Source organism: Echinops telfairi, unplaced genomic scaffold (genome assembly GCF_000313985.2).
Source record: "Echinops telfairi isolate 266 unplaced genomic scaffold, ASM31398v2 ScPeMD7_7458;HRSCAF=8496, whole genome shotgun sequence".
Classification (NCBI taxonomy): domain Eukaryota; kingdom Metazoa; phylum Chordata; class Mammalia; order Afrosoricida; family Tenrecidae; genus Echinops; species Echinops telfairi.
In genome coordinates, this window is record NW_022111358.1 from 24,897,643 (window position 1) to 24,924,620 (window position 26,978).

At 50.2% G+C, this 26,978-nt stretch overlaps 2 protein-coding genes across 2 annotated transcripts in view; one reads left to right on the plus strand and one right to left on the minus strand.

Moving 5' to 3' along the window:
• SNF8 (SNF8 subunit of ESCRT-II) overlaps positions 1-1,755 on the plus strand; it is an 8,063-nt gene extending 6,308 nt beyond the window's left edge. The window contains 3 exon segments of the mRNA XM_045299308.1: positions 1-95; positions 870-944; positions 1,580-1,755. The exon segment at positions 1-95 is cut by the window's left edge and continues 8 nt beyond it. Of these exon segments, the coding sequence (XP_045155243.1) occupies positions 1-95; positions 870-944; positions 1,580-1,717 (308 nt within the window). The 3' untranslated portion in view covers positions 1,718-1,755.
• A 1,521-nt stretch (positions 1,756-3,276) lies between these two features.
• On the minus strand, positions 3,277-18,003 carry UBE2Z (ubiquitin conjugating enzyme E2 Z). The gene is made up of 7 exons (XM_004707079.2): positions 17,665-18,003; positions 15,404-15,476; positions 13,279-13,466; positions 10,898-11,009; positions 8,303-8,415; positions 7,507-7,597; positions 3,277-5,249 (listed from the first exon to the last, which is right to left on the minus strand). Exons 1-7 carry the CDS (start codon positions 17,985-17,987, stop codon positions 5,076-5,078), a joined length of 1,074 nt encoding a protein of 357 aa, XP_004707136.1. The 5' UTR covers positions 17,988-18,003; the 3' UTR covers positions 3,277-5,075.
• Between the last annotated feature and the right edge of the window lie 8,975 nt (positions 18,004-26,978).

The following is a 26,978-nucleotide window of genomic DNA, read 5'->3' on the forward strand; positions in this document are numbered from 1 at the left end:
GCTTTGGCATCATCCCCATGGGCGGCACTTACCTCATTCAGTCCGTTCCAGCTGAGCTCAACATGGATCATACTGTGGTGCTGCAGCTGGCAGAGGTACTGGTGTGGTGTGTGTGTGTGTGTGTAAGAGTGTGTAAGACAGCCCTGGGCAGGGTTCTGGAGCAATTCTGATCTCCCTACCTCGATGTTTTGCTGAAACAGTCTTCAGGATGAACTACTCAGACCTGAGCTTATTTGTCAGACATTTATTGAGCAGCTGCACAGGGCGAGGCTGAGGGGCAGGTGGAGATGAGTAAGATACAGTGCTTGCCCTCAAGGAGAGTACCGTCTAAGGAAGGAGACAGACATGCAAGCACCTGTGTTTTCGAGACAGGCTCTTTGAGGTCTTCCTAAACTGTGAACTCTTTGAAAGAAATGTTTAATTGGCCACCCCCTGCCTCCCACAAATCCTCCTCATGTGCTACAGGGATGCATGTTCCTTTTACTTAATTCTCTTCTGCAAAACTACGCCAAGCAAGAGGCTTTTCTTCCTTGGGGGGTAGGTAGGTGAGGCAGGACAAGGGCTGAATATTGAAATATTTTAGATTAGGATCACCACCATTCTTTTCTGTCAGTTAAGTCATGTTCCTGATTCTTTGAGTACTCTAAAGTACGTGGGACCCCCCACTTCTTAACCATGAACTCACCAGCCTACCTTTGTCACCCTGAAAATTCTGTCTCTACCGGGACCGCTAAACATTGTTTCTCTGCTCCTTAGGCGTAGTCCAAGGACAGTTCTTCCTCCTGCCTGGAGGAATCTCTTATCCCTGGCAGATGCCAGGTTCTGAGGGAAGGTACTCGCTCAGCTGTCTCCATCCCTTCTTCCTGCAGAAAAACGGCTATGTGACTGTCAGCGAAATCAAAGCCAGCCTTAAATGGGAGACCGAGCGAGCGCGGCAAGTGCTGGTACGTGGCTGTGGAATGGCCCCGCAGAGGTGGGTGGAGGGAGTGGGCAGAGAGGTTCCAGAGGCCAGAGCTACCCCCTCACTTTGCTGCCCTCTTGACACTGGCCAGAGCCCCAGCATTGCTCTGCCATTCAGCTTCTGCGACTCATCTGTCAAGTGGGGGAGCATGACACTGGACAGCACCGACCCATATTGAGCATCGAAGGAGGGCTTCAGAAAGTTTAAGGAATTCCACCACCATTAGTTCTTATCCCATTTCTCCACACCTGTTTGGAAGCCCCTTTATTCCCAGCGGTAGGAGCGGAGTGCATTCTGAGACTCCTGTGGTCCTCCTGTTAAGCTCTCCGTAAAGGTTTCCTCGCACCTGCCAGTGACCCGGCCAGGTGAAACCAGTCTGAGAACCACGATCTCCATTTCTCATCCAGCGAAGCAGAGCCTGTGATTTGCTTCAGGGTGGACAGCACACACTAAATGGCTTGGCATTTTCCACACCTTAGGCAAAGGCCGAGCCCAACCATCCCTCCATATTGGTGGCGCAGAAGGAGAGGTTGCTGGAAAGCCTCCCCGCAGGCTGGGGGAGCGCTTGCGTCTGCAGAGCCTCTGCCCACCCACACTCATGCCGTCTTTCTCCTCCAGGAGCACCTGCTCAAGGAGGGGCTGGCCTGGCTGGACTTACAAGCCCCCGGCGAGGCCCAGTACTGGCTGCCAGCTCTCTCCACAGACCTCTGCTCCCAGGAGATTACCACTGAGGAGGCCAGAGAAGCCCTCCCCTGACGGGGTGGGAAGAGGGCAGAGCTCTTGGTGAAGAAAACTTGCACACTTTTGCAGGGGGGGGGAGAAAGAGTTCCACGTTGTTCTCTCCTCAGTACTCCTCACCCATCCCTTTTTCATGTGTCATCTCATCTTCCCTGGAGAGGACCTCCTTGGCCCAGTGAGGATAACCCAAGTAAGGGGAAACCTTCATTTATGTACAGTCAACAAGGACACTCCACAATGGCTCTGCCCAGGCCAGCTGGCGAGGACAGCCTAGGAAAGTTTAGTCGTATAAAACGTTCCTATGCCCAACTAACAGACCCAGATGGCGCCATGAATACTATCTGGTCTCTAGCAGCTCTCCTGGAGAGGCAACAGGGCTGGCCAAGTGTGGTCTGTGTCAAATGTTAACTAGACAAGAGGAAAGAAGAAAATGGGATTTCAAAATAAAAATTAAAAAATGGGATTTCAGGGGAATCTGCCGATGGTTTTCTTACATTTCAAATTTCCTACTAGCTTCTCCACCTAAGTGGTCACCCATGCCCTCTGGTGGGTGGGAACTGGGAGGGTTACTAAACACCCACCCTTTGCCATGTCTTTATTGACAAGTTGGCCTCAACAAGTGTGGAAAAATGGAATTTCCCCACAAACGTTTTGAAGCCCCCCCCCATATATTTCCTTTAATTTACACAGCTACCTGAAGTTAAAAATTAAGTAGGTGTCTTTAGCTTCCCAGATAGAGAGTGAATCTACCAGCTGCTATGCAGCTTCTGCAGCAAATGGGCCAAAATGCCCTTGCTGTAGAGCCCTTGCCACTGCTTTGCACAGCAAAGGCTGCTGGGACACTGGTCTTAGTCTGCTGGGTGAGCTGGGAGAAAAAAAGCCGCCAGGCCACAAAGAATCATGCACAGATTCTAGAGTGTAACCCATTCATTACCTGAGGGAGGGGGAACACAGGCTCACCTACTTCTAGAGTTTAGGGGGATGCTGCCATCCCACTTCTGGTACTTGCTGCCCTCTTCAAACTGGATCCGAGGGAACACGTGTCCACTGAGTACTGACATCTGTACTGCTTCGCAAAATTTTTCATTTCATTCAGAATGCCTTCCATTACCCCCAAAATGCATTAAAAAAAAAAAAAGAATCCAGACTTGAAAAGCTTAAGGTTCTCAGACTCTTCTTGGTTTAAATGCTAAATTCCTGGGGGGGGGGGGCAGGCTTAGTGACAAAATGTAATTCCACGGTGTGCATCATGCTACGGGTACTTTTCCTTCAGCAGTCTACCCCCACCTCCAACTAGCTCAGGTTCCCTCGCCAACACTGGAGCATCACTACCTTGGAAGTGGCTGAGGCTGCCATGGGTGTCCCCTCCCCCCAGACTGTCCCGAAGCCAGTCATGAACAAGGCCTTCATTCCTGGCTGGTGGGTTGTTCTTGTCCCCCCATCTCGTTTCCACCCACAACACCTGTGTTTACGGTTTCCAGAAAATCCACTGCCCAACGGTCTCAGTCCCAAGTGAGAGGTACAGCTAAGATCCCATTCTACCTCACAACCCACCCGCACCTACAGGCACTTCCTCCTTCTGCCAAAACAAACTTTATTGCACCAAAAAGAAAAAGGAAAAAAAAAAACAACTTCATTTATGTACAGTCAGATATAAAGACATCTCTTTGACTCCTGTGCATGTTTCCTCAACTCAAGATTAGGGCGTAAAAGTCAGGCCACAATGCCAGACATGCTCTGCCGTGGCAGGGCCAAGGAGAGGATTGTCACTTGAAAAATGGGAACACTTAGTGGATGACCGACAACCCTGGACCTACAGACCCAGGGCATTCGTCTAAGCCCTGGACGGGTTCTGGGAACGAAGAGGGGGAAACTGGAAGCAGGGTTCTTTTGCAGTCTCCACGTGGAGAGACCCACCTTCCAGTCCCCAAGCCCACTCCCTGTCCAGTTTCTTGCTTCCTGCCCTCCCAAATAGGACCTTCTCCTTTGTGCCCACCCCCCTACCCCTCATCGCCCCCAGGGGAATCCCGTGATCCACAAGGCAGACACCTTCATAGCAGCGGGCAGGGCAGGTACAAGTTATCCTCTCCCTTACAGGTGGCTGGGTACTGACAGGCCCTGCGTCACATGGATCACCAGTGCCCCTCTGGGAGCCTTAACACAGGAAGAATTTGGAAAGTACAGGGGAGAACACATCAGAAAGGGAAGAATGGACTCCCACTGATGCCCAGTACACTCCGGGGCACCTAAAGCACGTATTCTGAGCCAACCAGCTAAAGGACCACTGTGGCGAAACACAGCTAGACGCGACACAGCCAAGCGAACACGCATCAGAGCCAGTGACAGAGCGGCTGGGGGTGGGGGGGAGGGGAGGAGTCTCCAGAATCCCAGCCCTTACCTTCCTCAGCCACTGGCTACCCTTGCTCCCCACAAGTCCCTAGGGGGGTGGAGTGGGGGGGACGGGACTACAGGCTGCAGTGAAAACACACAAGAAGAGCCAGACAAAACTAGCACCCATCTCCCCACCAAGGCCTTACTCCCACTGAAATACTCTCATTTGTGACTCGTTTCTACATAGTGGCTCTGCTCCCACACATCCGGCAGCTGCCTCTGTCGGGAACTTCTCAAATCACCGACTGTAGGAACAAACGCTCTTCTCAGTTGATGGTGCCCGGGCAGGTTTTTGACCAAGACCTTGGTTCAGTCCCAGGCACATTTACTTTCTGAGGGAAACCCAGGAAGGGTGACAGAACGGGGACAGAGAAAGGTGCTCCGGTGCCAGGGAAAGCTTGCTCATCAGCAGCCTAGCCGCCACCACTGTCCCTTCTCTTTGGTCTGTCTAGAACAGCGACTAGAAATCAGGAAAAACAAAACCGAGCTGGCCTGTGGGAAAAGAGAGGGAGACAGAAAGGGGCACTGGGAAGCCTGCTTCAAGACTGACGGCAGAGACAGACAACCACTCGAGTGGCTCTAAGTGTCACAGACAGCCCCCGCGCCCCAGCTCCCTGCCAGATGTCCCTATCCACTGGTGGGCGCGGCCCCTCTTGGAGCTGCCGTTGCTGCCTCCCCGTCTCTAAGGAGCTGGCCCTGTGGAGAGGTGTGTTGGTTGTTTTGTTTGCCTGAGGCCCTCACCCTGCGTGCTCCTGTAGGTACCTTGGCCCCTGATGAACATGACCCCAGGTGTTTGGAGCCCAGGAGGTCAGATGGGGAACAGCCTCCCAACTCCCACTCCCTGGGATCCGAGCTCCCTTGATTCTTGCCATCTTGCAGGATGATGTCACATTTGGAGGGAGATACACAGTGTCTCTCCGTCCCGGGGTGAGGGGAAGGGGCTTTGCTGGGACTCTCGAGGGGGAGGGGGCGAGGGGAGCAGGGTCTAGACCCTCAGGCCCCCGTGCAGGTCTGTCTCCGTCCCAGACGAGCTGCTGTCAGAGTCCATCTCGGCGGCGTTCTCGTTGTGGAGCCGCTCCAGCACCTTCTGGCGGATCAGTCCCAGGCGCAGCAAAAGGGACTGGTAGTCAAAGTGGCCCCGCTTCTCTCCAAAAGGGTCCTGTGGGGAGAGGAGGCAGGGGATGGAAGATGCATGTCTGGGTGGCCCACACTCCCTTCTGAGCCGTGGGAACACAGCACAGGGTCTGGAAACGACAGGCCACGATCCCTGCAGTTAGGAGTTAGTATGGCAGAGTGACCAAGTAGGTCTGGCTGAGGCCAAACATAACAATGTCCTCACTTGCCTTGCTCAAAACCAAACCAATGTGCAGAAGGGGAAAGTCGCACGGGAAACTTAAGTGGGGAGAGAAATTCAAGGTGAGAACTGTAAGCACTAAAGTGTTTTTAAATGAACCCTTTAAACTCACAAGAGGCAAAGGTTATCCTTTCTTTGATACTCAAAAGGAGTGACTGCTCTCTCCCAGAGAGCCCTTCAGACTGTGGCCACCGTCTGTCACTCCATAGCTGCCAAGCAACTGACCCTAATCCTTGCCATTCTAGAGCAAACATCCGCAAACATTTCGTAGTGCGGGGTGAATTGTTAAATCTAACCATGGCTGGGTGGAGGCGCTAAAGCAGGGGTCTACAAACTGCGCCAAGGGCACAGCTGCACTGCTGGCAGGCATCCCATCAAAAAAGGGGGGAATGCAAAACCCAATTTCAAATTCTCAAGAGAACTCTATACCTGCTGGAGCCGTGGAGGGTGAATGAACCCCTGAAACTATTGTTCTGTGAGGATCTTTAACTCTTAAGCCAAAAATATCCTGGAAGTCTTAAAAATTCAACAATACTTGAGCAAAACTAGTAATTAAATGTCTCCCTTGAGCATTATGACCTGTAAGTTATCGCTATGGAGTCAAATTGAAAACAGCAACTCAAAAGATCAGGCAAGCCTCTTACCAGGCAGTGAATGCTGTTGCCGAGGGCGGAGTAACTTCCAACTGTTATCCACGTGGAAGCAGTGGAGCAAGGGTTTGACCAAGTCAACCCCTTCCTCTGAGCCCAGCAGTGATTCGGTCTTCTCTCACACATACTCCCTATCACACTGCGACCAGTTCAGCACCCTCAAGGTGAGACTGCCAGTGGGTGCCTGTCACCGCCAGCCACTGCTCCCAGTTTGCATGAAGAAGGGTTCAATTCCCCAAAGGTGGGACTCCCTGTAGTTTGAAGCTCTCAATTCCCGAAGCCTCCCTTCTTTCATCCTTCATTCCATCTCCCACCCACTCGCCTCCCAAGGTCCTGCCCTTCCACTGCCTTCCCTCACCACCTGCCACTGTTACACTAGACCAACGGTTCTCAACCTGCAGGCCGTGACCCCCTTGGGGGTCGAACAACCTGTTCACAAGGCTCGCCCGATTAATAACAGTAGCAACATCACGGTTGAAGTAGCAACGAAAATAATTTCATGGTTGGAGGGAGGGGGAGTCACCACCACATGAGGAACTGTATTAAAGGGTCATGGCATTAGGAAGGTTGAGAACCACTGCTCTAGACCGAATACAGCAGTACTGCGGGTCACCTGCAATGAGACATCCTGGTGGGGGACAAAGTAGTGCAGGTATAGTTTTCTCTCACCAAGGGGTTAGAAAAACAAGTTAACCCTGAGCCTTAACCTTTGAGTGCAAATATGACAAATCTGTTCGGAAGCCTTGAGGAGGGAAATCACTACTTACAATCAACATGGGATGAACTGCGACACTGGCAGGGGCTGGGGTGGGGGCGTGGAATAGCAACAGAACTGGAGGGAGGGATTCTTTAAAGTCACCTCCACTTCTAAGTAAGACCACCAGTAAAGGTCTCAAAAGACCGAAGAACTGATCGTTTACGAGAGGATTCTCACTCTTGTCAACTCGGTCTACCTGGGTTTATCTATGTTTTGTTCAGTAAGAACCTCTTCTTAAAAGCAAGCCCCCAATTCCACCTGCTTACTGGAAGTGTAAACACATTATTCCCCTAGTACAGTCAGAGCATGCCAAGTGGGTAACACATTTGGAAACAATCTTTTCAATGTACGACACTGCCATGTATTTCCATCCATTGCTTCCCCAAAACCTTCTTTCTCTGAGTACCCGCCTGGGCTAAGGATGTAAAAGTGATTTCATCAATTCTAAAAGATGCTTCCAGAACAGCGCATTCTCTGCTTGAAATGACTATTGACCTAAAAGGGAAAGATTTCTAGCCTAGAGAAGGTCAGAAAAATCCATCCACCCTAGCACGACTTTATGCCAAGAAGCTAAAACCAGCTCCTCTCGCTGAGTGACTTGGGGGTCATACTTCTGCTTTAGGACCTCCGCAATCAGAGGGAGGGGCTGCTTTACCTGCATGGTCTGTCCTTGAAGGTGCAGGCGATCTTTGCAGGCCACCTCATAGAAGTCATAATACTCCAGGAAGGACTTCTCCATCACACCACTGGAAGATAAGCAAGAAGGCTAAGTGTTACCTCTTCACCACCGAGCCGAAATATCAATTAAGCGGCTAGACTTCCAAGCCCACACTTGTTTCCCCATATTGAAGAAGAAAAAAACAGGAAAAGGGACAATTTTCTACCTTGATGAATTTTCCTCATACCTTAGGAAATTGCAGAGAGACAGAGGGGGAGAGACCAGGAGACCACCAGCTGCTCCCCAGGAGCAAGGGGGCTTTCTACCCTGTCCTATGCAGCTGCCGTGAAGGAAGGAACGGCATCTTGTTCCCATCGGGCGTGGCAGTCTACAAGGAGAGAGCTGCCCTCTTCCGCTTCCTCTTTGGTCCCCTCTAGCACACCTGCTCTTGAAAACAGGAACCACATCATTCCTTCTCCTCATCTCCCTCTGGTGCCGAATACTGGGAACTTTGCCCCAAAGACACTCAACGGGGCCACACAATGCCATCAAGTTGATTTCAACTCATCACATCTCTTTAGGACAGAGGAGAACTGCCCCACGGGGTTTCTAAGGTTGTAGTCTTTATAAAAGAGCCACATTTTTCTCCAGCGAACAGCTGGTGGCTTCAAACTGCCACCTGTCAGTTAGCAGCTGAGGGCTTAACCACTGCACAAACAGCGTGGCTCCTGGAAGGTGCAAACCAGCTAAATCTCCAAAAGGTCTGATCCCCTGGGGCCCTCTGGACACATACCGTAGAGGCTCAGGGCAGGGACATTTCCCTTCCATCATGTCACACACGGCCACTCGGATGGTCTCGTGCCGGATACATTCGTTATAGTTCTTGCTGTCTCCTGGATGTCTCTCCTGCAGGTGAGACACCAACAATCCGAGTACAACGGATAAGCAGAAAAGAAATGTCAATGAAAAGAGATTTCAAATTGCATATGGGGTGTGTCTCAGGAGCCAAACACATCAGTTAAGAAAAGTTTCCTAGGATATGGTAGTCCAGGAAGAGCAATCCCTCTATTCTTGAGACAAGCTCTTTGCCCCCACAGACTCCAACACCCACCCTCTACAGAAGTCATTTGACCTATAACCAGAAAACTAGATCCATCAAACTTTCTTGAAACCGACACGAGAAGCCTGATCGCAAAGGACTAGGTAGAAAACAAAACCACCAGGTAGTCTGACTCCCAATTAGAGAACCCAGGTGAACAAAAGGATCCCGGGTGGCACCGTGGCTGCACACTGGGCTGCTAGCCACAAGGTTTGTAGTTCGGACAGAGGATGAGGCTTATACTCCCATGAAGTTACAGGGGCAGTTCTACCTGTCCTACAGGGTTCGCTAGGAGCCAGGATGGACTCAGGCAGTGTCGGGCAGAGTGGCTGTTTCAGTTGGTGGACCAAGGCTATTAGGAGACCCAGAATGGAAAGGGTTTAGACAAAAAGGTAAAAATACTTCCCGAGTAATCCTTCCACATGTCTGAAGGGCCCACCAGCACTGATCTAACCAGGTGGACTAGGAAGTCAGGACTGGTGATCTACATCTGAAATCTGCCAAGGAAATTAGCCAGTGATTCCCAACCAGCACTATGATTCTCAACTGGCGGTGGGCTGGCACAGGGCCAGGCAGCGTTTTGTTCCATTGTGCATGGGTTAGCAGATGACTCCACAGTCGCTGAGAGCAAACCTGACAAAAATGCATGAACAGGAGAGATGTACAGGTTCAATCTCCCACCACATTTTCACACAGCACCACAGGGATCCTGCGTGATTACATCACACTTGACAAACAGCCAAGTGGAACACCACACAAACGATCAGCGTAAGGGACACAGCCCTTTTAAAGTTCAGGTACACTATATTCCCCCTTTGAGGGCATCCTTGTGACATGTCACCTGCAGACATTCTTAGGATCAAAAGCAAGCAGCACATCCGTGCCTCTGTGTGCTCAGGATGGGAGGCATGGAGGTCCCATCTGACTGGAAGCTGTTAGAAGCTGTACACCACAGTGGGCATGCAGATCTCACTGGTGCGTCACTGTGGTTACGTAAGGAGAGTTGAAGTAATCCACGCACAGCTAGGTGCTTCTTTGAGCACAGGGGCTGTAAAAACCAGAGGCGTCAAGAAGGTTGCCAGCCCAGAACGCCTGGAGCGTGAAGGCCCTAACCCTCCGGTGCCGCTCCGGGATTCCCAGACACGGAAAGCCTCAGTCAACTCTCTGCTTAGCTACGAACAAGGTCCATCCCATCCCTACCTACCCCTGAACTCCGCTATGCGATCTGAGCGGGAGAAATGGTTGCGGCAGTAACTTGGGTTCACCTTAAATCTCTCCTTTGTTCCCGTCCCCGGTGAGGACGGCACAGGACGCGGCAGAGCTCTGCTCTGTTGTACACACAGGGCCTCAACAGGCCCTGGTCTCCAACCAGCCTCCCTGCTGTCTCCACGCTCAGCAGTTCACTGTTTTCATCAGTAGCTTTGCGTTATTGTCCATCGAGGACCCCCAACGCCCCCTGCCCACTCCCAGTGTTCCCGAGTCATCCAGGAAGGCACTGTAGAACAGCACGTGGAAGTGCAATCTTTGGAATCAGTCCTTGTCACAAATCCTGGCTCCTGCCCTCTCTGTGAGCTCTGTGACAGCGAAGTACCCTCTCTGATTCTCACTTCGCCCCTGAGAAGCGGCATCGCATTCACTTCACAGAGGGAGTGCAGGGTGAAATGGGAAATGATGAAGCACATGGCGGTGTCGGGCACACAGTCTGCACTGGAAGTTTTCATTTCTGTGCCTTCTCTTCAACAGGGTGGACCAAAAGATCCCTGCCCTAGTGAATGACAAGCTCCTTTGAACTCCTCTGCAGAAACTCCCTCAAAACACCCGAAGAATGTCTGGCTCACCAAAGCATTTTCAGGGATATTTGTAGGATAACAAACCACCACGACAGAGTCGATTCTGACTCACTGCGACCCTCTAGGGCACAGGAGAACCGCTCCCCTGCTTGTCCAAGGTAGTGAATCTTCATGGGCGCAGAAAGCCTCATCTTGCTCCCTTGGAGCCACTGGTGAAGTCAAACTGCCGTTAGCAGTTCAACTGGTCACCTGTTACACTACCAGGCTCCTTACTTGGAGGACAGGAATCTAAAGACCACCCCTACCCCTACCCCCACCGCAGCAGCTCCCAAAATAGGCTCAGAACTCATTTTCAAATGATTCTACATTGTAGATTAAGCCAAGTCAAATGGAATAACTCCTATAAAGGGATTCTGAATTGTATCCCCTTCTTAAACACTGTTGCACCCCCAACCCACAAAAGCCCCAACATCCCCCCGCTGGGCCCACAGGGCCTTACCTGTTCGAAGCCAGGCTCGTTGTGATAAGGGTTTTCGGTCATCAGCGACTGAATGGAGATGAGCACGGAAGAGATGCTCTGGGCTGGGCTCCAGGCAGGGCCAGTCCATGTACTGCGGACACATCACACAACAGGGCAGAGGGTGAGGTGGAGAGAGCCGGAGAAGGAGGCTTCAGAAAGAACAGCGAGCCAACAGCACCAGCACAAGGGACTCGGGTTTCACTTTCACTATCAATACTCTGGAATTCCCCAGCCTCCATCTCACACTCCTTCCCCAGCAATCAGTCGAGTGCTTAAACCTCATATCACGAAGCAGAACTAAGGAGAGAGGATGCGGCAGGGCAATCACCTTGAAAGGCTTTCCTGGGTCTAGGAGAAAAGCAGTAGCTCAAAAAGGCCACCCTAACCACAGTAGAAGAAACCGCGCTGAAGAGCCCCTCCCTGCAGCCTCCGCTTTTGTAACTCTGTGGACTCCAAAGGCCTCAGTTCTGCACACATGTGATGGAGGAGGTAGAGAGGCGGGAAAGTCACCATCTGGGTATACCGGGCAAGGGGTTGGCTGATGACCAGAAACCCATGTCTAAATCAGGAGCCCCAAGGAGCACCCAACTCTTTGTTGATTGGAGCGCTCTGCCAGAAAGCAGGAAGGGAGTGAGGGAGGCTTCTGAAGATGATACCTTGGGAGCATCTCGACCATAAAGAGAAATACCAAATGACTTCTCTTGCATAAACTGGATGGAGTATAACCTAGGGATGGGGCAGCACAAATAGTATCTCTTTTAAACTCAATAACCAGGAGATGGAAGCTGAACCCAAGTTCACCCAGGCCGGCCTTGTTCAAGTCACCTCTGGGGATTAGGAATTTCTCCTGCCGCCCTTGAGGAAAACCCAAGTAAGTGATGCATAATGCTACCCTCCTCCTCCTCCTCACTTCATCCGAGCTTGCTCAGCAGTGCCTCCAACTGTTCTCTTCTCAGCGCGGCTTCCCCGGGAACCCTGGGCCTTAGTCTCCATCCAGTTGCACAGATCCAGGGGCTCAGTCCACAGAGGAAATGCTCACACTACTTTCTTTGGTCAGTGTTAGCCGAATCAATTTTTTTTTTTTAAGCAAGGAGGGACAGAGAGAGGCTGATAAAGTTAATAAAGTCCATTCAGAACACATGGGAATTTTCCACATTGCAATTCTTCACGGAAAAATGTCAATTTCAGGAAAGTTTCTCCTTTTCCACCCTACTTACTTCTGGCCGCCCCTCTCGTCTCCTTTAACCTAACATTTCACTTCTCTCATTCCAGGGGCTGGTGCCTGCTCAAAATATTCTTATGTCAGCCCAGTAAGAGGAAACTTACTACAGAAGGGTTGTCATTAAAACCACTTTCAAACAGAGCAGGGCTTCATTTTCTTATCTCTGGGGGTTACATATGCCATGTTCCTGCCAGCAGACAATTATGTGCCCCTAATGAGGCGAAGGATTTCTCCATCGTGACCATCACGGGCCACATTCTGGGGCTGGAGAGAGTGCTAAGAAGAGTGACTCGTGTCTCCGGCTTGTTCCAGGAGCTTCTGCCCCACACAGACGTGGGCATGTGCTGGCAGGGGAGGAAGCAGGGCCACCGGCTTGGGAAACTGTCACCTGTAGCCTGCGCTCGTCCTTCACCCCAGGGCAAGCCCACGATGTGCTAGCACACTCCCACTCTGAGCCGTGAGCCCCAAGGGCAACGAGGGAATGGATGGAACTGCCACAAAGGGAAACTGGAGTAGCACCGAGACACAGGATGGACCCCGATGCACTCAGTCCGTCTGTATTTCACACAGGCTGCGACTGCAGCGTCCCACAGCTCACTCGTTAAAGCAGCACACTCAGGACCACCACCATTCTAACGCCACTCACTGAGCTGCAGAAAGATGGCATCCACCCTGTTGGATGGCATCCACCCTGTTGGATGGCACAGACCCACAGCCTTGCTCAACCTGTGTAGAAGAATTAGCCTGAACATTCTGAGAGAGTGGTTCTCAAACTAGAATAAGACCAGAATCACCAGGAGGCCTGGTCAAAAGATCTCTTACTGGGCTCCACTCCCACGAAGCTGAGAGTCAGTAGGCAGGGCCCCAGAAGTGCTATCTGTAAATGCTATGCTTTGAGAACCACTTTCAAAGACAGCCGTTTTAAACAGTAAATCAACTTCTTTTGCATCTAGAATGGTACTAGTTGTGTACCCTCCTGGAGAGAATTAAAATCACCACTCCCATCATCTTGTGTTCTGTGGTTCAGGTGGAAAAAACAGACACAAAAAACCCAACCCCCAAACCCTGGTTGATAAAGGCTGGCCTAGAATAATTATTTGCTAACAACCAACTTGGCCACTTAGAAGTCTCCTCTTACCCTAGAATACTCAAGCAGACTTTCCCATTGCGGTAGAAGTTGGGGTTAAACCTCACTGTGTTATTGCCCGTTGTCATCAGTTTGACCCGAGGCGGGTGGATGGGATAGTCGGGCGGACACCGAAACACGAACAGGAAGAAACCCCCTTCATAAGGAGTGTCAAATGGGCCTGTGATCAATGCATGAATCTGCAAAATAAAACCCCATCTCAAAATCGTGAGGTGATGTCCCACCCCGAGCCCCTCCTGGCTCCAACCTGCTACCCACACCAGAAGCGGGACCCTCCGTGCGGTACCCACATTCTTCATCCTCACACTAAAAGCACGTTTGTAATTTCCATCAATTCCATTTCAGTGGAGTGCCAGCTTACTCAGGGGCTGTACTGTAAAGTTAGAGCCTGGGGCAAAAATGGAAATCTAGTCAAAATTATTCTCGACTAAAAACTCTCCTAAAGTAGTTTTGTTGTTGCTGTTTTCAAATGTGGACCTCCTTGTTCACTTTCAGGTAAAACAAATGGACACAATGCCAATGTACAAACTACAGGATAGCACATCTCCGTACAGTACAATGGTAGCATTTCTAATGTCAAGACGTTAACTCACAATCTCACTCAATAGGCACATTTGAATGTGCCTAGAGTAGATGTGAGTGGGATGCAATCCCACCCTCCATCTAGGTAGCACGAAGGGGAAGTCAAATGAATGGAAGCAAGAAAAGGGAATCAAGGCCACAGTGACCGGAGGAGTGCCGCCGAGCCGAGGACACTGTCTCGGGCATCTGCAGCTTCTCCCGGAGGATCCAGTCTCCTGAGGATGGGGCTCAGGGAGTAGCTAGGTCTATCAAAAATACAAAGAAAAATGGGGAAAACTCAGGGGCCACTCAGAACGATCCCAAGCTTTCCCCAACACAAACAGAGGCCTGGTGGCACTGTAAGGCACGAGCTAACCACTTGGCGGGCTGCTCTGCCGACTCGGCTTCTCCAAAGGAGGCCGTCTGCTCCAGTAAAGGGGGGGCAGCATCAGAAACCCTACAGGAAGAGACCCCAGACCACCAAGTTTGGGGCTAAAAAACAGCAACAACAAACATCCTTAAAACACAAAGTTATCTTCCTCCCGCCATAATTACTGAAGAGTATTTAAGATTTCCCTTCTTGATGCAAGGAAAATCTGAACCGAGTCTATAGCCCCTACTATGCCCTGGCAATATGTTACACTAGACTCTAGCCGTAAACATTTGAAACGGCAAGGTCAGCTGGTCTCAACCTGGCACCAGTTCTGGGACCCCAGGGACTGTCATTAACACTAATAGTTAACAGCGGATACACCGTCCCAGGTACCAGGAAAAACATTTCCAACCATATTTAAGAAAACAAAAAATCCAATTCAAAGGAAAACCGATTCAAAACAACTAAGACAAACCAATAATACGAAATCTGAGTACTGACTGTACGAAATTTGAAACTGTGGGGAGTATTCATGTAACACTAGGCTTAGGAAATCTAATGTCTTCCCAACACCAGTTTAAGTGCACGTTCATTTCTGAGGGGAGAGCGCTCACTGGCAAAGAAGCATCCCTGTTATCTGTGCCCAAGGCATTCAACTTCATGTACTAGGCTTGCTCTGTGTGTGAGGATGAAAGAAATGGTCTTTGGGTTATAAGGATACTCAAAAGCAGCCAGCTAAAAACAGGAGCCTAAACAAGGCCCTTTAACTGCAACCTTTCCTACAACGGATTTGCAGCAGCATCCTTAAAGATCCAGAGTGGTGGGGTAGAGGAGTGGGGACAGAGCTAGATACTATCATGGATACAATGACCATGTCATTTATCCTCCAAACCGGAGCACTTTGGAGAGTGAAAAAGTGTCCTATTACTATTTATGCCAAGATAACAAGCATAAACTGGGCTTTCCAAGCCAGGACCCACGGCCCCCCAATAGCAGATACCTGTGGTCCATATCTCTGTCCCACTGCACCATGACCTTTGGGCAAGCCACTTACCCTTTTGGGGGTACTTGATTTCACAGTCTACATAATCAGAGATATGAGCTCACTAATTGCTTTGGGGAATCTTCCAAGTTTATGGGCCCACTTTCCCAATAAGCCCCGACCAACATCAAGTTACATACCTTTGTCATGTCAACTGTATCAGGTACAACGAACATTCCTGGAGGCGGCTCCTTATAAATGGACATGATATCCCTGTATAACACCAAAGAGGAGGTGGGGAGGGAGTGAGGGAGGGGAGGCAAAAGGCGAGTCCCTTGAGCAGGACAGTTGTCATTACCTCATTGAGGCCAGGGTTCGAGAGAGTGGTGCTTGGTACCGACAATGTCTGCACTCTCTTAGCTGAGAAACCTCAGCTGGCACTTGTCATGAGAGAGAGCAAGTTATTATCAAAGGGGCACTGTTTCCTCAGGGGGGAGGGACGGAGAGGAGGCACGAATTCGGAGATCCCAATGGCATCAGATGCCACCCTGGAAAAAGCCCACATCCCATTTACTCTCACTTCCTCCCACATGGCAAGTCATTCATTCTCCACCTCTGAGAGTCCCAGGTACTACGTGGAATGCTAAATCCAGATCTTTCAGGAACTAGAAAGACAATCAACTTTGCTGAAAAACTGATTCCATAGCCGCACAGTGGACCTTTGTTGGGAAGGGAATTGATTTCATGAAGCAACAAGGCTAGGAAAGAGCAAGACTATAACGGTCCTTTTCTTGACTGACAGGGTAACACTCTTCCTGTTAGGGAGAAAGGACCCCCTGAAAGTGATGAGACCCTCACATCTGTCTGATGACTGCTACGGGATACTTATAGCATCTAACTCATGTTAGGAGCCTGGGTGGCGCAGTGGTTCAAGCCCTCAGCTGCTAACAGAAAAGGTGGCCGTCTGAAACCACCAGTCATCTGTAGGGGGGAGATGCGCAATCTCTTCCCCTTGTCTGACAGCCTGGGAAGCACTGTGTGGTGGCCCTACTCCGTCCTATAGGGTCACGGAGTCAAAATCCACAAGGCAGTGGCTTCGGAGTTTCCCACGCCATGTTCAAAATGTTCAAGGCAGTGTTTTGTTCTGCCCCACATGGTGGATCTGAGTCAGAACTCACTAGACAGAAACTAACAACACAAAGTTATGTCTCACAAATGAAATACAACTGTTGACAGGAAATACATTCCAGGGGTGGAGAAGACTAGAGGCATATATGGGTGCCTATGGGCATAAAAAGTGCACCCAGGGGACAGAGTAAAGGATGGAAATATTGGCTAACTTAAAAGGTGTAACAGGCTTACCAGGCTGAAATGGCTGAAGGGGTAGGCACAGGGGTTAGGAAGGAGTGCTGAGTTTCTTAGAAGTAGCAATAAGTGGCCCGCACCAGGCACTATGCCAGGTACTTTACACAAAGTGTACTGTTTAATTTTTATTACAACCTGGAAAGGTAGGTAGAGGATTACCTTCGGGACTTGAAAATGTAGGGGAATGGGAATACCTGGATAAGGTGTTTGTGTGTGTGTACTGGGGGAGGGCGTGCACTTGGAAAGAGGAAGAGTGTGGTTTCAGAACAGCCGCTAAAAATGATGATCCTCTTGCAATGCGATAAGCACTACAACAAGCAGTATTAAATGATCTGACCAGCCATCCCAGAAATTAGCACAGAAAGGACTGAGGCCTTTGTTCCTGTATTTGAATTGGGTATATTCGCTTTAAACAAACAAACAAACCAAAATGCTCAAGGGGGGCAGGTGGGATACAAGAAAGAGCGCCCTAAGAGAGGTTACAGGCCCAAATAAGACAGGGGAGGCAGCCCCAAGTTCCTGGAACAGGTGTGAGAGTGGCCAGCTGAAAGGAGGGATGATCGCGGGTACTCGACAGAAGAGGCCTGGGCGTGAAACGGTAACATGTATGCGTGTCTGTGAGTGAGTGCACACGCGCGCCGGTTAAGTGTTACAAACGCGACTCTGGAGCGACCTAGGGGGGGGGGACCCATGGGTGGGGCCTCTAAGCAACAACTAGCAAGGCTGGGACGAGATGGGGCATGAGGGGCGGCGCAGGGGGCGGGAGGGGGTGTTCCTGAAGTGAGTAGGGGTCGAATTTCGGGTGGGCGGTAGGGGAGTGTGGGGGGAAGGTGTCCGGAATGGAGACGGAGGGCCCACGGGAGGCTGCCCAGGGGCGGGGTCGGATTCGGGTTGGGGCAGGGGGGTGGGTGCCCGTGGGCACAGGGGCACGGGACGAGACGGGTCCCGGCCCTCGACGCCCGGGGCCTTCGAGCTGGGCTGTCGCGAGGGAAGCGCGAGGCCGCCTGGAAGGGGGCGAGTGGTCGTGGGAAAGGGTGGGGGGCGGGGAAGGTCGAGCCCCCGAGCTCGGGGCAGGAGGAGGAAACCCCCGGCTCACCGCTTGATCCGAAGGAGACACTGCGGCGCGGTCCGCTCGCCGTCCCAATCGGAGCTGAGCGTGGGGTCCCAGTGGCTGAGCAGCGCGGCCCCGTGGGCAGCGGCCGAGGGCGGGAGCCCGGGCAGCGGGGCCAGGCCGCTCCCCGGCCCCCCGGCCCCGCCCGCCGCCGCCGCCGCCGCCCACACATCCGGCAGAAACGGGGGCCCGAACCCGCCGCTGCTCCCGCTAACGCCAACGACACCAGCCACGCCGCTGGCCCCGGGGCCCGCCGCCCCGGCGCCCGCCGTCGCCGTCGCCGCCTCCTCGGTCGGACTCTCCGCCATCGTTGCTTCGCTTCCGGGACTGCACGGCAGCACGTCCGCCGACCAGAGTGGCCGCTGCTCCCTCCGGCTCCCGCACCACCGAGAGCCGGGCCAGAGTGTCCCCACCCTCCGTTTCCACCGCCTGGGCAGCGCTGACGGCGCTGGCTCCTCCCACCGCCGCCCCGACCAGCGAGAGGCTCTCTGCCAGAGCGTCCCCCCGCGGTCCTCCACGCTGGGAGGGGGTGCGACGTAGCCGGCGGAGCGGGGGTCTTCTTGGGCCCGCGCTTTGCGGGTGTAGTTCGAGGGGCGAGGTGGGGCGGATTAGGATGCGCAGGTGCAGTTGAGAACCCAATTCCATGGAATCGTTTGTTCTCAAGGGTTGAAAAGAGAGGAAAGGAGAGGCAGGGCACTCCCCTCCCACCCACCTTGAAAGAGAAGGCCGCCAGCCGTGCCCTGCAGGAGCTTTGGGGACCCAGCTTCCTTCCAGGGAGACGAGGGTGGAAACAGTCACCGAGTGGACTTACTGTCCGGAAGACTGATTTCGTCTCCCCGCAAGCTCGCCCACCGGAGGCAGGCTGCCACGTCCCCTGCCTGCAACGCGATCAAGAGGAAGGAGGGGATTGAAAAGCCACCACAGTTTATTGAGGGCCTACTAAACGCCGGGCCCTGGGGTTCGGCGTTGTCATGGAGATAAGAAACGGACTCGCAGGCGCCTGGAAAAGGGGCATCGCACCAGGGAGAGCATTGAGGCCGCCCCTGTGTCGTAGTGCATAGAATTCTAACGTTTCTCCTCCTCGCTCTGTATAATGGGCTCGGGTTCCACTGTTACCAGTATGTATTTGTATCTTGTCTCTTGCTTAAAAGGAGACAGAAAAAAAAAAATGTCAAGGGGATGGGGGTTATAGAAGGTGAGCAAAGAAGTGGGTTAGGGCTGTTTGGGTGGGTGAAGTGGGCACTGGAACGACATGGCTTCTCCTTTGGCCTGTTTAATTGTGATGCTTAGTGGACATCCTTGCTGCTTAAGATGACACTTTTAAAATAAAGTTTTCCTGTCATGATGACCTGACCCCTGCCACTCGATGGGCAGACGCTGTAGCATCCTATTTGGAATTGCCGTTCTCAATTGTCATTTTGTTGCTGCTTATTTTTAAATTTTCTTTTAGTTTCACTGGAAAGGAAAAACGATGCTCCGTTTTCAGCGGTCCAAGTGTACAAGTTACTTTTTTTACAATAAAACTAAATATGTTTTTAAAAAAAGTTAAGCCTCCTGACTCTAGGCTCAGTACTCTGGATTCCCGCGAGCCCTTGAATAAACAGGAATCAAAGGCCTGTGAATTCCTCTGGACTTTCTTTGATATTTGTAAGGTGGAAAAATAAAGCTCTGAACTAAAAACAACTTTCCCTTTTCTTCTCAGCAAGAATGTGGGTGTATAAAACCCTTGGGGCCAGATAGTTTTCAAAATTTCAAATAATATTCCAAGCATGGCCTGGGGCAGCACGCAGTAGCCAAACATTGATTTGCTTATTTCCTCAGCCAAGTGTGTGGATGAGCACACGAATTTGGATTAATTGATGCATATTCATACTAAAATGCATGAATAGGTTTACTCTGGATCACATTTGACCGCCAAATAGGTTGCTTTTGAAAGTCCAGTTTGCAGAGCTTTGTGGATTTCCAATAAGGCCTGTCGACCTGAATAGTAATGGCCAACATTTATTGAGGGCTATGAAGTAAGTACTATTATTAGTCAGTTCTGACAGATGGAAAAACAGGCTTACAAAGATTCAAACACTTAGGCAGGGTCAGACGGCTAGCAAGTGGCAGAATTGAGGCTGTGTGCCAAATCTGAATCCAGAGACGTTTCAATTACTAGTGAGTAGGTGTTAGGTCCTTGTTTGGTATTCTTCCACACTTCTCCTATAGCACCTTGTACTAATGGTTGTTTGGTACCTGTTGTTTCCTGTTTTCTCCTTACCCACCCACCCCAGTATACACACAAGTAAATACATAATACCTTTGGGATACTGGACTGTGTGTTATCTATGAATCAAGCATGTGGGAAACCATTGAGGAGTCTGGGAGGCCAAGGCTCCGGTGGAGGAAACCTTCACATTCGTGGGTTGGAAATACGTCCCACTCACATTATTCCCCATAATGCACCCCCCCCCCCCAAATAATGCCAAATTTAAGGTGCTGTTTGCAAACACCTGGTGGCTTACTAAATACTTGAAGGTCAACTGCTATCTGACATCAAAAGCAAACAGACCCTATTGTCTGTCCCTCCCTAAGTAGGACCCACTCCCTTCTGATAAGGATAATGGATTGTTCCCCTGGAGAAAAGTTCAAAGACACTGAAGGTCAGGCCAACTCAGATGACCAAGGTTAGGGTGCCATTTTGACTTCAGAACCCGCCCATTGTGCTATGTATGTGTGCCTCTAGTACAACCCCTTCCGATGGCTTGTATACCCCTAGCTCCTCCTCATCCTGTTACATGTATGCCTCTGTCCAACATACTGTTACATATGTGCTGACCATGGCCTGTGTGCCCAAGATTATATAAACTCACGAGATTACATTACTTCCTCTCTCTCTGCTCGGACCTGGCTCCTGAAGTCCTGACTGAAGAGGTGAGCTCTTGCATGCTTTATCTTGTCTGATGTTGTTTTAATTTACCCCTCAATTACACAACCACCTCTTGCACCCATTCGGTTGTGGGGAGGCTGGTCCCCCACACAAGCACAGGGTCTGGCTGGCACAGCCTTGGCACTTAACACGAGGCAAAATAGAGTTTTTTATATGGATTTCATGTTTTATTAGTACAGTGTTTTATTACTCAATGACTAAGATACCAGCGTATTTCTGAAAGGATGTGAGTGTGGAACGGTGGTCACCTCTGCATAGATTTGTTGCCAGCAATATGAGCTACAGAGTAAGTAGAGACCTCCTACTTTTGAAACATGCTGTGCATCTATTGCCGATTTAAACCCTATGCTCATTTTCAGAGGATTGCGGGATTTTGCTTGGGCATTATTTATATAGTGAGTGGGTCACAAGCCACCTGCCAGCGACCTCACACAAAGACAAAACTCTACATAGCTCCATGGCTACAAACCGCTGCAGAGCCCAAAAGATGATCCATGGGCCAAGGAAGTGGATTCCTTAGTGTGTCTCCCCCTTATTTCTGGGCCACTGTTCTTAAATGCAAGGTCTGGCAGTATGGGGCAATGAACAGAAAACGCTTTCTGAAGTAAAAGGCTCAGGTCCCTAATCTTCACTCCTTTGCCTCTTTCTGCACTCTTCAAAATCAAAACCAAACTAACTGCCATCAAGTCAGTTCTGACTCATCGCGACCCTAAGGGGTAGGGTAGAACTGCCCCTTTGGGTCCCCCAGACTGCAACTCTTGACAGGAGTAGAAAGCCTCATCTTTCTCCTGTGAAGTGGCAGGTGGTTTCAAACTGCTAACCTTCCAGTTACCACACTATGCCACCAGGGCTCCTGCTTCAGCACTTACAGAAAAGTGACAGTTCCTACCTCGAAGGACAGTTCCTACCTCTGATGACTACATAACACATTTCCTAAAGGGAAACACTGAAGTTCCTAAAATTGCAAGCACCAAAGAAGTAGCAGCTCTCTTGTCTTTGCATCTTTAATGCAGGCCTTGGCTTGTGGTATTTTTTGTGCTTGGAATGCTCTTTTCCTCTACTCCACTAGGGGAAATCCTTAATTTCTTGACCTCCCTGAGCCTGTGCTCCTTATCTACAAAATTTGGAAAAATAATAATAGTTACTAAGGAGAGATAATGTGTTAATGAACATGCACAGTGTCAGGCCCCAGTAATTGTTTAACTCATGACTGCAATTATCTCATTTAAATTATTTAAATTTAAATGATTAACTTATTAGTCTTACTCATCCTTCAAAGCTAGCTGGAATAACTTTCTCTGCCAAATTGTAATACATGCAGGCATATTATTATCAATTAGTCATTAATTACTCCCTCTGTTGGCTCTCATGACTATGCATCCCTTTATTATAGCACATACCACTTTTTTATTTTAGTGATTTGGTTACTCATCTGTCTGGCTACTAGACGTTTTCTCCTCCAGGGCGGGAACCACGGGCTACCCTTCCTGTGGCTCTGGGACCTGTATCAGAGGGTGTTGCATAAACGGTGGACAGAGCGAAAATGAGGACAAGGAAGCCAACGGCCCTGCCCTGGCCGAGCATCTTTAGGATTTCATCTCCTTCTCTCCTCTTCAGATAGACCTGTTTTCTATCCCAAGGGCTGAGGCGAGCTTGCTCAAAGAACTAGCACGTCAAGGACTGATGGCGATTGGGCGTGGTAGTCACTTAAAGAACCAGGTCAGTACCAATACCTCTAGGAGATCTGTAAGCCTGGAGAGAACAGGTGAAAGGCTAGCTGAATGGTGTGCTCAAGGCGGTGTGCCCTCTGAAGGGTGAGAGTGGATCTTTCTTCCTGGGACCTGAAGTGAAGTCTCCTTTCCTAGCAACAAGACGGCCCTACCTTGAAAAAAAAAAAAAGACGGCCCTACCTTGAGGCGGTCCCTTGATACAACAGTTCGGTAGCACCTTGCTTATGGCAATTAGGCAAGGTCAAGGGCTGGCAAGTACCCTAGAGTTCAGGTGATCGCTGTGCCCCAAGTTCTATACAAGTGTTCACCGTGAAGGGCCGTGTGTCCCACTGTCCCGCTCTCACCTCCCTTTCAGAGAAGTCGTTCTTCTTAAGCTCAGAGTTCCCAGTCAAGGTAATAGATCTTGGACGAACAGAAACCTGAACTTGGATTGGGTATTTTGAAGCTTCTAAGTAAAAATGACTATCTAATAATTTGTACATATTACTTGCATATTATTTCACTACGATATCTTCCAGCATATATACATGCATATGTGGACACAGTGAGCTTCCAAAAGGTCTTGGGAAAATGGGATGAAAAGGTAATGGCGATCTCGAAGCCCCCTCATCTACATTGCATTGGGTGAATCTGCAAAAGACTTCTTTAAATAAAGTGTCACTTTGACCCAAGCCAATAATTTCATATGGATGCAACAGGAACACAAAGGACTGAGAAATTAAGCCTTTGAATCAGGGTGTTGAAGAATTTTGAATATGTCATGGATTGCCAGATGACAGAATGCTGCTTCGAAGAGAGATTGGTGAGATTCCATCTTAAGTACTTTGGGCATGCTGACGAACGGCCTTAGGAAGATCTTCAATTAGATGGATTGACCCAGTGACTGTGACAGTGGGCTCAAATACAGCAACAACTGTGAGGATGGCCCAGGACCAGGCAGTGTTTCTTTGGGTTGTCCCTATGAGTGAAACCAGTTGGGTGGCACCTAACAACGATGTCTATTAATCTCATTAAATTGACTGTCATTGAGTCAATGCTGACCCATAGCTTCGGGGTTTCCGAGACGAACTTTACGGGAGTAGAAAGCCCAGTCTTTCTCCTGAGGAGCTACTGGTGGTTTCGAACTGCTGACCATGCAGATCGCAGCCCAACCTGCGTAACCACACCACTGTTTTTAATCTCATTAAAAACACATATAATATACACAATGGCTTCCAATTTTATGTAAAATGGAATGAAAAGATAATGGGGTTTTTCCATGAACTTTTTTGAAGCCCCTTCAGATATTTTATTATCCTATTGGCAAGTCATCTTATTTTAATGTATAACCACCACAAATGGTTTCCATCCCCATTTTACGTATTTGCACGATAGGAAGCTAGAGTTCGTAACTGAGGACGGGGTGTTTGCCAGTTTTTCTCCCGTTTAAGTGATTATCCCCGTTCAAAGCCGAGGAAATCAAGGCTGGGGAATGACTGAAGTGCTCAGTTACGAAGCCGCAGTGCTGGGCTTCCGGGCTTTGTCGCAGCAACCTTTGCCTCGGGGTCGAGTGGCGTTCCCAATTTTTTTTGGTCTTCATTTTGGAATAAATGCAACAGCAATGAGTTTTGTTTCATTTTTCACTTCTTTGAAAATCTCAGGAATGCTATGGACCCTCTCCCATGAAAAATGTACCTTTGTATACACCGAAACATTTTGCAATGAGCAAAACGGCTCCATTCACAGGCCAGTCCATAGCCCCTAAAGGAGCCCCATTCCATATAAAGTCATGGCACTGAACTCACCAGGTCAGGCAGGGGTGGGGTGGGGGGTCAGCATGACACTCCGGACCCCCTAGGTTGCTAAGGAGTCCACTAACCACATCCCCAATGCTGCTGGGTTGGGTTAAGTTCCAACAATTCCTGGAGCCGGCCACGGAGGAAACTTCGTACCAGTCACTTGGGAAAAACTCGATTCTGGAGCTTCACAGGAAGGAAAAGGCAACTGCCTTCCCCGGGGGCTGCTCCTCGATTACCACGAGGGGGTAGCAACCCAGCAAAGATGCCAGCCCAACATCCCAGAGGGTTCAGAAGTTCCGTTTGCGCAAGAGTCTCAGCAGTTAATCCATTGCTCCCTTGGCAGTTCCTCATCCGCTAGTGAAACCATAGTGTCAGCCCTCCCCTGTGGCCTTGAGATTCCTGGGCTCCTCTCAGGTTCTAGCACTGGCTTGCCTGGCAACCTTGAGGGAGTTACGTAGGTAGCGAGGCTAAGAGGACCAGCAGCAGGCTATGGCAGACCGAGGGGTCTCCACCAGGGTGATTTTGTCCTCCAATATTCCTCCAGGGAATATTTAGCAATCGTAAGAGTTGGCCGATGGTTGTTACAATTTGGGGTAGTCTTGCTAAAAGTATCTCCCAGCCAGAGGCCAGAGGGGATGCTAAATATCCTACAAGGAGGACCACCCACACCAAAGTACTTTCTGGGCCCAAATGTGCTGAGGTTGAGACGGTGCTAGAAAGATGAGGATTGTTGAATAAAGGTCCGACGGGCTTGGATTAGAATCATTGGCCTAAACTTCTGCAAACTAAGCGAGACCACAGAGCTTAAACCAGCTGCATGGCCTCAGACCGAATGCCTCCTCCCAAGCCCCCCTCAGTTTCCTTACCTATGGCATTTCACTGGATCAAGTTAATCAGGGAGAGTACTTAGCGCTGCCCCGCATACGTTGCCCAATAATATTAGAAGCATGCCAACTCGTTCAATTTCCCTCCGAATTTCTAGTTCATAGCTGCTCTACGCGCACTACACATGGCACTGTTCATGCTCCTGGAGGTGTTTGGATGCTTCCAACTCCTTGAGGGCAAGGCTCTTCCGTACATTGCTTTGCCTTTCCCCTGGGGTGCTTACAGAGACCTACTGTCTTTTTCAATCGCATGTGGATTGGATCAGTGTCTTCACCTTTCTGTTGGAAGGGGTTCCCAACACTAATTGGGAATGGCCTTGACATCACGTTCCTTACCGAAGTTTTGCAGTCAGTTTGAAGGCATGACTTTCACAAAGTGGCTTTCCCTGTCGATTGCCATTCCTTTTAAAACCGTCCAACTTGCAGACAGACCACGTCCCCAGCAGCACAGCATTCTGTCCGGATGGCCCGATGGAGGCTTGTCGGAGCAGCAGCTGCCCCATACTTCAGCTTCTCACTCGTAACTGAGGTAGCAGCAGCACTGAGCCAGATTAAGGGGCCCTGGTGGCACACCGTGTTGTTCACTGGAAGGTCGGTCGGTCAGGTGGGTAAGCCCACCAGCCAGCCATTCTAGAGGGGTGTGGGGAAGACAAGGCAGTCTGCCGCTGCAGACTCAGCCGAAGGAGCAATTCTACCTGGTCCCATGGGGTCCCTATAAGCCAGAAGAGACTAGATGACACTGAATTTTTGGTTTTCAGTCGAGTCAGGGCAGGGGGATGGCTGGACACACTCATGACACCACCAGAAAGATGCCCTACGAGACGTTCCAGGCAATTTGTTAGCTCACCCCGTAAAACACCCTTTTTGTATCTTACCGGTTTTACTCAGGAACATCTAATTATTTTTTAAAAATTAAAAGCCAAAAACAAATCCATCAAGTCAACTCCACCCTGTCTTAAGGTTATGAGACTAAATCTTTACAGGAGACAGCTGGTGGGTGAATTGCTGACCTTGAAGTTGGCGGCCCGATTCCCCAACAGCCCCACCACCAAAAAACCATGGAGTCAATCTCAACTCAAGCAACCCTGTGCAGGGCGGGTTCTGAGGCGGTAAATCCTTACGGGAGCTCACAGCCTCGTCTTTTCCTTGCAAAGCTGCTAGGGCAGTGGTTCTCAGCCTCCCTCATGCTGCGACCCTTTCAGACAGTTCCTCACGTGGTGGTGATCCCCAACCATAACATTATTTTCATTGCTTCATCACTGTCATTTTGCTACTGTTATGAATCAGGCGACCCCTGTGAGAGTCGTTCTACCCCCAAAGGGGTTGCGACCCACAAGGTTGAGAACCGCTGTGCTAGTGGGTTTCAACCGCTGACCTGCTAGCACCACCAGGGCTCCTTAAAAAAGGCAAACCAATAATGAAAAACAGTGGGGCGAAGTCCACGGCTCCCTCCGCCTCAAACTTGCTGTAGAGCCTTAGAACTAAGTTTCCCTCTCTGTACCACCTTAATTTGGGGATCCAAATGGAAACAGACGGGCCAGCATAGCAGTAAAGGTGTAAGCTGGCTGGAGGAGGAATCCCCAATTCTGAAAACTGCACCCGTGACCTTGGACACGTTATTTTGCTTCCCCAAGCCTGAGCTCTCTTTTGTAAACAGGCTTAATACTTATACTTAACTATCTACAGGATCGTGGATGGAATAATGTTAAAAAAAAGAAAACTTGGCATAGAGTTTGGTGAAAATTAAGCTCTCTGAAAATGTTACAAGTTAAATTTAAATTTGAAAGGGAAAAAGCACCAGTTCTTGTTACTGGGATGAATCCATGCTCTTCCTGGGAGGAGAGAAATGGTGTGTTTGTGCCAGTGCGATTGTTCAGTCCTGAGGAGTTTCACAGCACCGGTGGCTGAATCAATTTCCTCTTTTCTCCCCCCCACCCCACCCCCAGGGCAAAGAACAAAGTCACAGGCATATGGA